This window comes from Lytechinus variegatus, chromosome 8, assembly GCF_018143015.1.
Source record: "Lytechinus variegatus isolate NC3 chromosome 8, Lvar_3.0, whole genome shotgun sequence".
NCBI classification, from domain to species: domain Eukaryota; kingdom Metazoa; phylum Echinodermata; class Echinoidea; order Temnopleuroida; family Toxopneustidae; genus Lytechinus; species Lytechinus variegatus.
In genome coordinates, this window is record NC_054747.1 from 41,454,093 (window position 1) to 41,467,664 (window position 13,572).

Consider the following 13,572-nt stretch of genomic DNA (forward strand, 5'->3'; position numbering starts at 1 on the left):
CTAATTTTTAAGTTTGACAATATGTTTCACTTTGAAATTTTATTCATTTCTAAAATATTTTACTTTTTGAAACTTTTAAAATACATTAAGAAAAACACGAAATAACAGTATGATTTTTATTAGATAATTAAATTTGTTTACTTGAAGTTCGAACTTTTTCCCTTTTCCTTTCTTTTCTACCCTATCCTTCCTGCATGCCCCTTGTCGTTCCATCTATCTTTTTTTCCTGAACATTTTTTTTCTCTCTCTGTTCATTTTTCTTTCTTTACTTCTTTCTCTTACTTTCCTCTAATCTCCCTTTTTTTATTTCCTTCATTCTTTCTTTCCTTAAAATTACCTTGACTTCTTTCTTCCTCTCCTGTTTCTTTTCGTTCTTTCTCTCCTTCCCTTATTTTCTCTTTTTTCGTTCTCTAATCCCTTCATTCTTCCCTCTCTCTCTTTTTTCCTTTCTTTATTTTATTTTTTCCTCGTATTCTTTTCCATTTTTTCCATTTTTCTTTCTTTCCCTTCCTTTCTCCTTCCCTTCCCGTTTTCTTTTTTCTTTCAAAGAATGAAGGAAATATATTTTTTCCTTCATTCTTTCTTTCCTCCCCATTTTCTTACTTTTTCCCTTTAATTCTCCCCTTTATTTTGTCTTTCACACATTTATTCATCTTCCATTCCCTTCCTTTCCTTTCCTTTTCTTTCTTTCTTTCTTTCTATATTCATTTCAAAGAATGACGGAAACCCTTTTTTCTCTTTTATTCTTTCTTTCATCCTTCTTCTGTTCTAACTATTTGTTATTTTATATTTTTCCTTAATTTTCTTTCCTTCTCAATTCATCTCTTTTCTTTCTCTCCTTCATTCTTTCGTTCACCCTCCCTTCAAATTCTTTATATTTTTCCATAAGTATATATAACACTGGGCGTGGGCTTCTTTGTTGATCTTTATTAGTCAATTGTCCCGTATTTCATTTTGTAAAATCTGGTCACCCTGACTTACATTGACGAGTGAATACCATGCGCGACCAAAAAAAACATGTAAAAAGGATGTCTACGTAACATGATAAGGGTGTCAAAAACACAAATAATGAAAAAAGGGGGCATTATCGTGATATTGCCTTGGGAACCACCGTTCACTTTTCATACAACACTAACAGGCATCAACAAAAGAAACCTTGGATGGATGCAAAGACCCTTGGCCTTGTGCAGGAGAAGCACAGACAGTATAGGAAACTTCGCAGAGCTACCAAGTCTCACGCATTATGCGTGAGACTCAAGCATTTTGGACTCTTGTTCATCTCCTCAAATCTCTGTCTCACGCAACTCTCACAGCCTATCCCCATATACATTGTACACAATGTCTGTGATCTCACTCAGATTCACAGAAAATCTCACGCAAAGCTGGTCTTTGAACTTGGCATCTCTGACTTCGTGATATGCTAAAGGATGTTAATCGTACAAGATACAGTGGAAGAGATATTGATGAACAACGCCAATGACAATGTTACGCCCGTTCAAGTAATCAGGCCAGATGGGCATGTAGAAAAGCTGTTCATAATTTTGAGGGACGTATTGCTTCTAAGTTCTGGATCTAAACAATGCCCTAAAGCTTTTTGGTCCTATGTAAAATCCAATACCACTGTCCGGGAGTCAGTTGCCAACATTGTCAAACCTTTTTTTTTTTTTAATTATGTGTTTTATTGGTATTCAAAATCACATATAATCACAATATTTACAGGTAATTGGAATGATTCAAAACAGTTCAAAAGCAGTAAAATCACAAAACAAAGATGAAATAAAAATAAATGGAAAAAAAATAAAAAAAATAAAAAGGGTGACATAAATCAAAATAAAACATTGGACGATACAGGTTACTCTAAAGGGAATACACATCGAGATAAATTTACATGTATAATCAATTGTAGCATATTACTCTGTGCATTGTACAAGTCTCAATTTAAGATACAAAAACAAATAGAATGGAAAATGGGGAACTACCTGTATCTAAAATAAAAATCATATATCAAATCGCCACTTCTTAAAGTGTACAGTGAGTTTGTTTCTTTTCTTGGCTAGGTGATGCTCAATTTCCTTTTGTTTCTTCACAAAACTTTTAAATAAATCCACATTTGGTAAGGTGTTCTTGAATTTACAAATATAAATATAATATTTGGCCAATAGTAAAAGGTAAGTAACAAATCTATCCGTTGATACACCAAACAATTTTTGAAAATTAGTGAGATTGAAATCTGAAATATGTTTTTTTATCGTAGTCAATAGAAGATTCCAAATTGGGGTTACCTTATCACAGTCACAGAACAGATGAATTATTGATTCCTCTTCATTATCACAAAATGTACAGTTTGGTAAATCTTTCCTTTTGATTTTATACAGAAATGCATTTAGAGCTATAGTATTATGAAAAATCTTAAAGTAAAAGGAACGGAGTTTAGTATCGATAGTACAAAAGAAATTGGCTTTATGTACCTTTTCCCACAAAGTGGGTACAGGGATTGATAGGCATTCATTCCAGTAGTTGTACCGTCTATCTGGAAGATATTGCACATTCAAAATTTTATAGGCATAACATGGTACTTTTTTCGCAGTAATCAGTTTAGTAATCAAAATATCATGAACGTGTACATTAGTCAAAACTGTTCTATTAAACCACTCCATTGGAATATTTTTCATTAAAAAATTGTATTTTCTCCTATCAGACACAGGAATATCAAAATCTAAAATAAGTTCTTCAAACAGTTTATGTCCAGGATGAGGTGGATTCAATAAGTCTGAAATTACAACAACATTCTTCTCATGCCAAGATTCATAATAGAAGTATTTTTTGGATTTTGATCGAATTAATCTATTAAACCATAAGAATTGGCAATGCCCCATCTCAGAAAATTTACAATGAAATGATTCTATAGAAGCATATTCTCTGAAATAATACCATGAACGAAGCGAATCTGCAATTTGGGAATTACCTAAAGATTGTAAAATGGTTTCTGGGGCATATGATTTCCACAAAATATTAGGATCACTATGAAATTTTTCTAGAGCTGAGATTTCAATTGATTTCCAAACAGACTCAAAATTATCATCAAGTAGGTGTTTGACCCATGTCATTTTTTGGGATAGAGCAAATGAATAAGGATCAATCATCTTTAGTCCACACTGAGTATAATCATTACACATAAATGATCTCTTAACCCTATCATTACCACCACTCCAAATAAATTTAAAGAACAGACTATTAAGTTCCTTAAAAAATGACTGTGGTATCTTTATACTGAGAACAGAAAAAAGATATAACAATTGAGGGAGGATAAGAGATTTGATTACACATATCTTACCAATCAGCGAAAGATTTCTCATTCGCCAGCAATTTATTGATTGGGTCATTCTTTTTAATTTTTCTTTGTAGTTCAAATCAAATATCAACCCCAAATTCATAGAAAAGTTGACACCTAAAGATTTAAAACTTGTTGATTTCCATGTAATTCCATGATTACTTAACGGAAAATCTTGACAACCTCTCTTGGAACCAATCCAAATTGCTTCTGTTTTAGTTAAATTCAATTTACAACCAGAAATTTTACCAAACTTATTCAAAATATCCAACAAAATGTTAAATGAATCTCTGGCCCCGTCTACAAAACAAACCGAATCATCTGCAAATAATGATATTTTTACCTCTTGATTCTTGACCTTAATACCTTTAACCTGATTATTCTGTCGAATAGAAATAGCCAATATCTCAATAACTAGTAGGAACAGGTAAGGAGAGATAGGGCACCCCTGAAATATACCTCTTTGCATTGAGATGCGATCAGTCAAGGAACCATTATTCAAAACATATGTCTGTCTGTTTGAATACAGAGTTTTTATCCAGTCAATAAACTTAGAGCCAAAATTAAAATGTTTTAAAGTTCGGAAAAGGAAGTTATGATTAACACTATCAAAAGCTTTTTCAATATCAAGTAATATTACTGCTCCAGGAATGTCATTTGTCTGTGTATATTCAATGATATCAAAAATTAAACGCACATTGTTGCTAATATTTCTGCCCTTTAAAAAACCAGACTGATCTGGATGAATGAGATCATGCATAAAACAAGTAATGCGATTGGCAAAACATTTGGCTAGTATCTTATAATCAGCAGTCAAAAGAGTTATAGGTCGATAATTTTTAACAAACAGAGGGTCTTTATCTTTCTTTGGGAGAAGTGTTATAATTCCATTCCTCTGAGAAATTGATAACACACCATTTTGAAGGGAATAATTGTATGAATCCAATAGTAAATCACTAATATCAGCCCAAAATACTATGTAAAATTCAATAGGAAGGCCATCAAATCCTGGGGTTTTATTCATCTTCATAGATTTAATAACATCAAAAATTTCATTTTTGGTTAAAGGATTTTCTAAGTTATGTTTTGCATTATCAGAAAGCTTGGGGATATCTAAATTATCAAAAAAGGCTTCATTTAGGTCATCATTTTCTGTTTCTCTGTCATGGTTAGAATACAGGTTTGAATAGAATGCACAAATTTCTTCAAGAATATTATCAGGGTCTGAAACAATATTGCCTTGGGCGTTCTGAACTCTAGTAATAGTTTTTTTTCGCCAAGATCTATTTTCTAAATTACAAAAATATTTTGAACTTTTTTCCCCTTCCTCTAACCATCTGACCCTTGACCTTGTGATAAGACCTTTAGTTTCAAATTCATAGATTTTATTCAACTTGTCTTCCAAGTTTTCAAGTTTTAATAATTCAGAATTGTTAGATGAAGTATTATTACCTAATTGTGACCTTAATTTATCAATCTCATCTAATAAATGAATCTTTTCTTTCTTTCTTTCTCTCCTTTTTCTTCCTGGCACAGTACTCAATACAGTTACCTGTTAAAGTACATTTGAGGGAGTCCCATAGTGTGTTTGGATTGCATTCTGAATCGTTATGAATGTGTTTAAAATCCCGGATACTATCCTTTATCAAATTAATAAAGTCAGAATCATTGTGTAAGTAAGAACAGTTAAGCTTCCAGTAGCCTCTTCCTCTGATTGGTTGATTATCAGTAAACTGAATAAAAACAACAGAATGGTCTGACTGAATTCCTGGAAGAATTTTGGATTTAACACAATTTTGCAAAAAATTACTAGAAACTAGAATATAATCAAGCCTTGATAGAACCTGGGGTGTTTTTTGATGTCTTGTGTACTGTCTCAATGCTGGATGATAATGTCTCCAAACATCAACTAAATCATATTCATCAATAATAATAGATAGCATTTCACTTGCCCTAGTATTAGAATGTTTTTGTCTTGTACCTTGGTAGTCAAGGGGGCCAATCACTGCATTAAAATCTCCACCAATAATCAGAGAGGAGTTGTCAAATTTATCTAATTCTGCAAAAACTTTTAGTACAAAATCAGGATCATCATTATTTGGGGCATATATATTCACCAAAGTGACTGGAACATCATTTAATTTACAATTTAAGATCAAAAATCTACCATCAGGGTCGTAAAAAACAGAAAATACTTTGACTGAAATAGATTTTCTTATAAGAATGGCCACACCTCTACTATTAGAGGAAAAACTAGTAAACCATGCAGATTCACCCCATTGGGATTTCCAAAAAAACTTCATCCTCTTTGTTAGAATGTGTTTCTTGTAAAAATATAATATCACTGTTAAGGTTTCTCATGTAGTGGAAAATTTTCTTTCGTTTTGTATAATCCTGCATTCCCCGACAATTAAAGGAGCTAAGTTTGATCAACATATTAGGTTTTGTTCTAAACTTTGATTGAATAGATGCATGCAAATTAGACTAAAAAAACTATGCAGAGAACAAGTGAAGTCTAATAAGATTATACACGAGTTCACATTTACATAAAAATCAGTTTGGTCACCAAAAAGAGAAAAAAGAAAAAAACAATCATTGCCAAGAATAAACAAAAAACAAAAAAAGAAAAAAGTAAAAAATATCATTACAATAGCTTAAAGGGAGCAAAAGTGCAAGATGAAATGCAGAGCCTCAAATTAAGTAACAGCTCTGCATTCAGCACAAATCCAAAAATCAGCAATACAACAAAAAGCATCCAAAATTCAACGATGTTTAAAAGAGGGTAAAATAAATTTACAAGCTTCAGCATTAAAATTTAAGTATACATATACATTATGCATGCATATTTAATCACAAGTAAGTTACAAAAATGCACCTTTTATGTGTATGATTATGCATACACTAATACAAACAATCTTATGACCATATGAAAAAAATAATAAAAATGAACATACAAGTATAAAGAGTTCAACTATGCTAAACAAACAAGTATAAAAAGTCCAACTATGCTAAACAAACAAGTATAAAAAGTCCAACTATGCTAAACAAACAAGTATAAAAAGTCCAACTATGCTAGTAAAGCTGTGCCAAACAAGGTGATATAAGACTTTGGCATGGCATGATACTAAAAAAAGGAAAATGAACTGACATTTAAGTTCCACCATTCAGATCAACGTAACATTAAGTATACAAGAGAAAACACACCTCTAAAAAAAAGTTCACCGAAAAAGTTCAACAAAATATGTTCATGAACAAAATAAAAAACAAGAACTCGGCAAAGTATGTCATCATAAGATATAATGGAACAAGCTAGAGAGTTATTTTACAATAACGAGCTTTCCTGAGGTATCTCTGTAGGCCAACTTGTCCGGATATAAAAAGAATGGCCTTTTCCCATTTTCCTTTAGTTTTTTTAATTCATCCATCTTTTCCTTCCTCTGCATCATTACCCTTTTGGAGAAATCTTCGGCGACAAATAATTTCCTTCCATGAAACTTGGCATCTTTGACTTTGAACTTCTGAATGCATGCTTTTCTGACTTGCTCTTTATCTGCGAATGATGAGAAGCACGCATGAATGATCCTAGGTTTCAGATCCTGGTCACCGGCTTGATCGCGAGGCTGGATGGGAGGTCCTGTAGGTGTACGGTGGCACCTTTCAATCTTGTACTCGGAAGCAGACAGCCCCACAAAATCCTGCAGCACTTTCTGTAGAGTGACAGCTACGTCTTCTCGTGAGCCTGGACCATGAGCTTGCTCTGGTATCCCATGGAATATTAAATTGTTCCTCCGACCCCTATTCTCTAAGTCATCTATCTTGTTAACGAGCTGGGTGTTATCCAGCTTCAACTTCTTGACCTGCTTTTCTAAGTCTTCTATCTGCATAGAGCATGCAGATAGTTTTTCATTTTGCTGATCTAGCGTGGAAGAGAGCTCGCTGAATTTGGCCAGAGTAATGTTTTCAATGTAGTTTTGTAGACGAGCCTCAAATCCTTTGAAGAAATCAACGAACCACTGTGGAGGTGATTGACCAGGCCCAGGGGCCAAATCACTAGTGAACAGGGCCAGGGAGCGCTTCATACTCTCTTGTGTACCCGGTTTCGCACTCAACGGAGAATCCATTTCGACAGTACCCTGATCTCCGGGGGAGGTAGAAGATGTAGATTGATTGGGCTTCTTACGGGCAATCTTCGAACTTTGAGGTGTTTTCTCCGGCGAAAGAGGAGGTTTCCTGGAATCTCGATTGGTCGACATACTTGAGGATAATATAAAGTTTAACCCTGCGGAAGCTCTCGAATCACTTTTTTCGAACACCGCTGAAAATTGGACGCTTTGTCGTGAACTAAATCACGGACATCTTGCCATACCGCAAGATCTATGGAGCGCTGAACATTGTCAAACCTGATGGGAGTACCACTACTTCAAACAAGGATTTTAGGCTGAAGTTTTGCAGGATGTTTTCACATCAGTTTTTACTCAGGAGAATATGAATGACATGCCAGCTCCCCCTGTGGGTGTTTTTATTGCTCCGTTTGATGACATATCTTCCAATGATGTATTCAATCTTCTGTGTAAACTGCAACCAAGTAAAGCTCTTGGGCCTGACCAAATCCATCCACGTGTACTCAAGGAATTAGCTGATGTACTTTGCTTTCCTATTTCCATTCTGTTTCAGAAAAGTGTAGGACAAGGAGTTTTGCCTGAAGATTGGAAGAGTGCTAATGTGACCCCTGTATTCAAAAAGGGTAGCAAATCAGAAGGTAGGAACTACAGGCCTGTATTAAAGTCTGACATGTGTTATTTGTAAGTTACTTGAAAGCTTGATAAGGACACAACTTATTCGTCATCTCCAGGAGAATGAGCTGCTCTCTGTTCATCAGCATGGTTTTATTGCTGGACGTTCTTGTACTACACAGTTTTTAGAAGTTTTGGATGAGTGGACCCGCATTTTGGATGATGGCGGTAGTATAGATGTAGTGTTCATGGATTTTATGAAAGCCTTTGACACTGTCCCCCATCACCGACTTCTTAGTAAACTACATGTACAAGCTCTTGGAGTCAAAGGGAAAATGCATGCATGGATTAGTGACTTCCTGCTTGGTAGACGTCAAAGGGTCGTTGTCAGTGGTCAACATTCCCACTGGTCAGAAGTTTGCAGTGGAATACCCCAGGGCAGTGTTCTCGGCCCCATTTTGTTTTTAATGTATGTTAATGATCTCCCAGATTCAGTGCAGACTTCAGCCAAACTGTTTGCTGACGATACTAAGTTGTATGTTCGTTCTGATGTTCCAGGGGCCACCGGTAAATTGCAGGATGATTTGACTGAGCTTGAGGCCTGGGCTGAGAAGTGGCAACTACGTTTTCACCCAGATAAATGTACTGTGTTGAAGATTGGAAGAAGTAGTTCTGACTCTGAGTATCATATGACCAAAGGTTCACAATCGGTTGTTCTACGTGAATGTGAGAGTGAGAGAGATTTAGGAGTTCAGGTAGACTCGCGTCTTTCTTTCAAGGAGCACATTTCTAAAGTGGTGTCAAAGTCTAATAGACTGCTTGGTATTATAAGAAGAACTTTTGTACATTTGGATAAGACCTCTATTAAGCTTTTGTTTAAGGGTATTATTCGCCCTATCTTAGAGTATGGCCAGGCTGCGTGGTCACCGTATCAGCTGGGTGAGCAGAGGCGGTTAGAAAGTGTCCAACGTAGAGCTACTAAATTGATCCCAGGTATTAAGCACCTATCATACTCTGAACGTCTTCGCTTCCTGAAATTGCCATCACTCAGTCACCGACGTAAAAGAGGTGACATGATTGATGTGTACAAATATCTGCATGGTTACTATGATTCAAGTTCTGAACTTTTCTATCTGAGACATGATGGTAAAACGCGAGGTCATTCCTTAAAGCTAGAGAAAAGATATTCGCGTCTTGATGTGCGTAAGTTTTTCTTGCTAACCGAGTGATAGATGTGTGGAACAGTCTTCCAGAAGATGTAGTAACTGCTTGTTCAGTGATTGCTTTTAAGAATAGACTGGATAAGCATTGGGAGATGATTGCCTATGACTTTGTGTAATTTTCGTTTCTTGTGTGTTTCCATGGAATTTTCACTGTCTGCGATACCCCTGCCATCCCTCCATGCCAACATAAGTAGCGCATCTAATTTTGTCTGAAGGAGAGCAGCAATGGACATTTCTACTTTGATCGATGAACAGGCTTTGTCCTACAACATCGTTGGAGTAAACTAAACTAAACATACACTACACAGTCTAGGCCTACAGCAGTGCTTTATTTGAACACTTTTCAGTCACAAGTGCGGTTCCCTATTTCCACCTCCATTCACTTGACTTTGTTCACAAGTGCACGTGCGCGTATACAAATCGACGAGTGGTCCCAGAGATGCCAAGTTCAAAGACCAGCTATGCATGAGATTTTCTGTGAACCTGAGTGAGATCACAGACATTGTGTACAAATACAATGTATATTTGGATAGGCTGTGATAGTTGCGTGAGACAGAGATTTAAAGGGATGAACAAGAGTCCAAAATGCTTGAGTCTCACGCATAATGCGTGAGACTTGGTAGCTCTGTGGTTCCCGAAACCACGATTTGGCCAAAAAGGGTATCTATTTCGCGAGGGAAGTACGTGTTTAATAGGGTCAAATTTTCGGGAATGATCAAAGAAAATTAAAAGAACATCCTTTTTGCCCCAAAGGCCAAACACTACGTGTTTAGAATCCAATTTTTGCGAGGTGTGAAAGGTGCAGAGCTACCAAGTCTCACGCATTATGCGTGAGACTCAAGCATTTTGGACTCTTGTTCATCCTCTCAAATCTTTGTCTCACGCAACTATCACAGCCTATCCCCATATACATTGTACACAGTGTCTGTGATCTCACTCAGATTCACAGAAAATCTCACGCATAGCTGGTCTTTGAACTTGGCATCTCTGAAGGTGGGGCCGTATACTAAACCAAAATTAATGATGTTTAAAGGTAAAACCGACGATCGACGGGCCCTTGACATAGCAATAAAATATCGCTATACTTGTTAAGGGGTTAAATTGCAATTCAGGGAATACTTGCCAAAAGTATCGTTTTGTTTCCAATACTTGTTAAGGGTAAGGTTTCACACGCCATTACTAGGGGTGCATTTTCAGAATATGGAAAATAGTGTGCTTTTCGAGACCCCATGGTCGCTTATGGTATCCACTCATGAATGGAAGTGCCCCCCCCCCCCGGGGTAACACGCTGTCTAACTTACGCCATGAGAAGTGACACCTGGACTGACATTCAGTGCCAGTGGCACACGCAATTCTGTCGCACAGGTAGTGAATGAGGGTTATCAAGATTTCATGATAGGCCTAGGCAGGGCCTAGCCCTATGTCTATGAGAATGGCACAGTCTGTGCCAAACTGTGGAGAATTTTGTTTGCAAGATGTTTTGTCAGAGTGCCATATTTGGAAATAGAGCTCGCAGCTCAAGTCAAATGATGGTGGTCGCCGCGGTAAGACTAGAAAAAGAGGCAAGACGAGTCTGCGCACCTGAAACAATTTTAGAAAATTTTAACATTTGAGTGAGGAATTTATAATTTTCTTTCACAAAATATTTCAGATAATAATGTTCCTTATTATGAGTACGTGTAAGTGTACCAAATATCTCGTAAAAATTTGAAAGAAATATATATTATAGCCTAGCTATAGGATTTTCTTTGAAAACACCTAAGGAGGTCATTTTCAGATTGAAAAAAAAAATGGTAGCACTACCCCATGTCTTCGCACCCATTCACCTTGCACATGATTCAGGGATTTTGATTAGAAATGCTGCATTTTTAGGCCATCACATGAAATGCCCAAAATTCATTATTTTCCCACCATTTTGAGTCGGATTTTTTGAATTAATATCTGTCAACAGGGACTGCGTAGACTTGGGGGAACTTGCCATACATGTTGAATGAAACTGAACTTCAGTTCTGAAGTGAAAATGAAATTCAATTGTGACTGAAGTGTGTCTGAGTGTGGAAATCGGACAATAATAATCAGATCGAGCTGAGCTGTGGCTGTGCTGTGTTGATTGTGTTGGTGGCTATGCACAGTCAAGTGTGCAGTTGTTTTCATTCAGTCTAAACTAGGCCTTGTCTAGTATAAATTAGAAGGAATTCATTACTGCCTGAAAAATAGCTGAGGCTGGGCTGTGTCTTAGATCAAAATTCAATCTCGGTTTATTAGATTTTAGCTTATTTTATTTTTGCTAATTTTTTCTGCAATTACACAGTTTTTGTCTCACCTGCGAAGCAAAGTGAGACTATAGGCGCCGCTTTTCCGACGGCGGCGGCGTCAACATCAAATCTTAACCTGAGGTTAAGTTTTTGAAATGACATCATAACTTAGAAAGTATATGGACCTAGTTAATAAAGCTTGGCCATAAGGTTAATCAAGTATTACTGAACATCCTATTAGAGTGTCATGTCACATGACCAAGGTCAAAGGTCATTTAGGGTCAATGAACTTAGACCATGTTGGAGGAATCATCATCGAAATCTTAACCTGAGGTTAAGTTTTTGAAATGTCATCATAACTTAGAAAATATATGGACCTAGTTCATGAAACTTGGACATAAGGTTAATCAAGTATCACTAAACATCCTGCATGAGTTTCACGTCACCTGACCAAGGTCAAAGGTCATTTAGGGTCAATGAACTTTGGCCGAATTGGGGATATCTGTTGAATTCCCATCATAACTTTGAAAGTTTATGGATCTGATTCATGAAACTTGGACATAATAGTAATCAAGCATCACTGAAAATTTTGTGTGCAAGTTTCAGGTCTCATGATTAAGGTCAAAGGTCATTTAGGGTCAATGAACTTTGGTCGAATCGGGGGTATCTGTTGAATTACCATCATAACTTTGAAAGTTTATTGGTCTAGTTCACTAAACTTGGACATTAGAGTAATCAAGTATCACTGAACATCCTGTTCGAGTTTCAGGTCACATGATCAAGGTCAAAGGTCATTGAACTTTGGCCATGTTGGGGTTTTTTGTTGAATAACCATCATATCTCTAAGTTCATTGGTCTAGTTCATAAAAAGTGGACATGATAGTAACCATGTATCACTGAACATCTTGTGCGAGTTAGAGTAGTATTCAAAGTCAGCACTGCTGCTATATTGAGGCATTCCACTTGTTTTTAAAGAAAAGTAACAAAGTTAAGAATCTTGACTTAAGATAAATTAAATACCATTACCAGTTGTTGTAACGACTAGCCAGGAGGCTCCTAGAGAGTAAAAATCATTTACTAATGTGTGCTTACTCTCCACAGAGCCAGGAATTGTGTCCCATTCATGTGCGTGTACCGCGAAAAAAAAATTAAACTTTCCCTCCTAAGATTTCTACTTCTAAAAGATCCAGCCCTCAATCATGTAAATGGGATACAACTTCATTTCCGACATTTCTCAATATTAATTTCATTTTTAAACAAGAATTCATTAAAAAAAGAAATAATATTATGAAAAGACGGGGAAAACTTGCGTGATGTTTATGTCGCCATCTTGTTTCTTTTTGTTCTCTGCCAATGTTACCCTAGGGGAAATTTCAACCAAGTTAATGTTTTTGAAATGTCATCATAATTTAAAATAAATGGGTCTAGTTATGACACTTTTAGGGTAATGAAGTGACCCTGATCAATTCAGGTAGCTGTAGGGGCACGTCTAGCCCATGCCCTCCTTTTTGAGAGGCGCAAAAAATATTTTCTATTATGCATAGTCATATGCAAGGGTTTCTTTTTTTTTTGCTCATCAAATTTTTCCTGTACAAAAATGGCATGCCCCTCCCCATTTTGATAATCCTGGATCTGTCCCTGCATAAGTTTCAGGTCAAGATCAAGGTAGGTCATTTGAGGTCATCAAACTTTATAGTATTTAATATCAAATGAATTTTCAGGAGTGAAAAATTGTTCTTTGCTAAGTAGTTTTCAAAGTCGGCAACTCGGCTCTACCAAGTTCTGTATTGAATCACATAATACAGTTGAGACTGCGAGAGACGTTGAAATTTAGAGTCACTTTTCCAAAAGATACATTACAACCCAAAGAGTGTACAATCACATAGGGCACAAAATACTTGACACCAGTGAAAAGCACATTGAGGTAAATGAATGCAGCATCCAAGGCCATCATATCGGATTCATTTAATCCTTGGGTGTCAGTTCAGTGTGATTAAAGAGATTTACCATTTTCTTTTTGTTTCTTTCAT

The 13,572-nt window shown here is 36.2% G+C and overlaps 1 protein-coding gene across 1 annotated transcript; it reads right to left on the reverse strand.

Moving 5' to 3' along the window:
- Positions 1-4,864: 4,864 nt before the first annotated feature.
- On the reverse strand, positions 4,865-7,562 carry LOC121420523. The gene is made up of 3 exons (XM_041615189.1): positions 6,725-7,562; positions 6,399-6,478; positions 4,865-6,366 (listed from the first exon to the last, which is right to left on the reverse strand). Exons 1-3 carry the CDS (start codon positions 7,450-7,452, stop codon positions 6,335-6,337), a joined length of 840 nt encoding a protein of 279 aa, XP_041471123.1. The 5' UTR covers positions 7,453-7,562; the 3' UTR covers positions 4,865-6,334.
- Positions 7,563-13,572: the final 6,010 nt, after the last annotated feature.

Coding starts and splice junctions, on each gene's coding strand:
- LOC121420523 (XM_041615189.1), bottom strand. CDS start 7,452: ATGGATTCTCCGTTGAGTGCGAAACCGGGTACACAAGAGAGTATGAAG. Junction 6,479..6,724: donor AAAAAACTAAAGGAAAATGG/GAAAAGGCCATT, acceptor GGAACTTAAATG/TCAGTTCATTTTCCTTTTTT. Junction 6,367..6,398: donor GCACAGCTTTACTAGCATAG/TTGGACTTTTTA, acceptor TGTTTAGCATAG/TTGGACTTTTTATACTTGTT.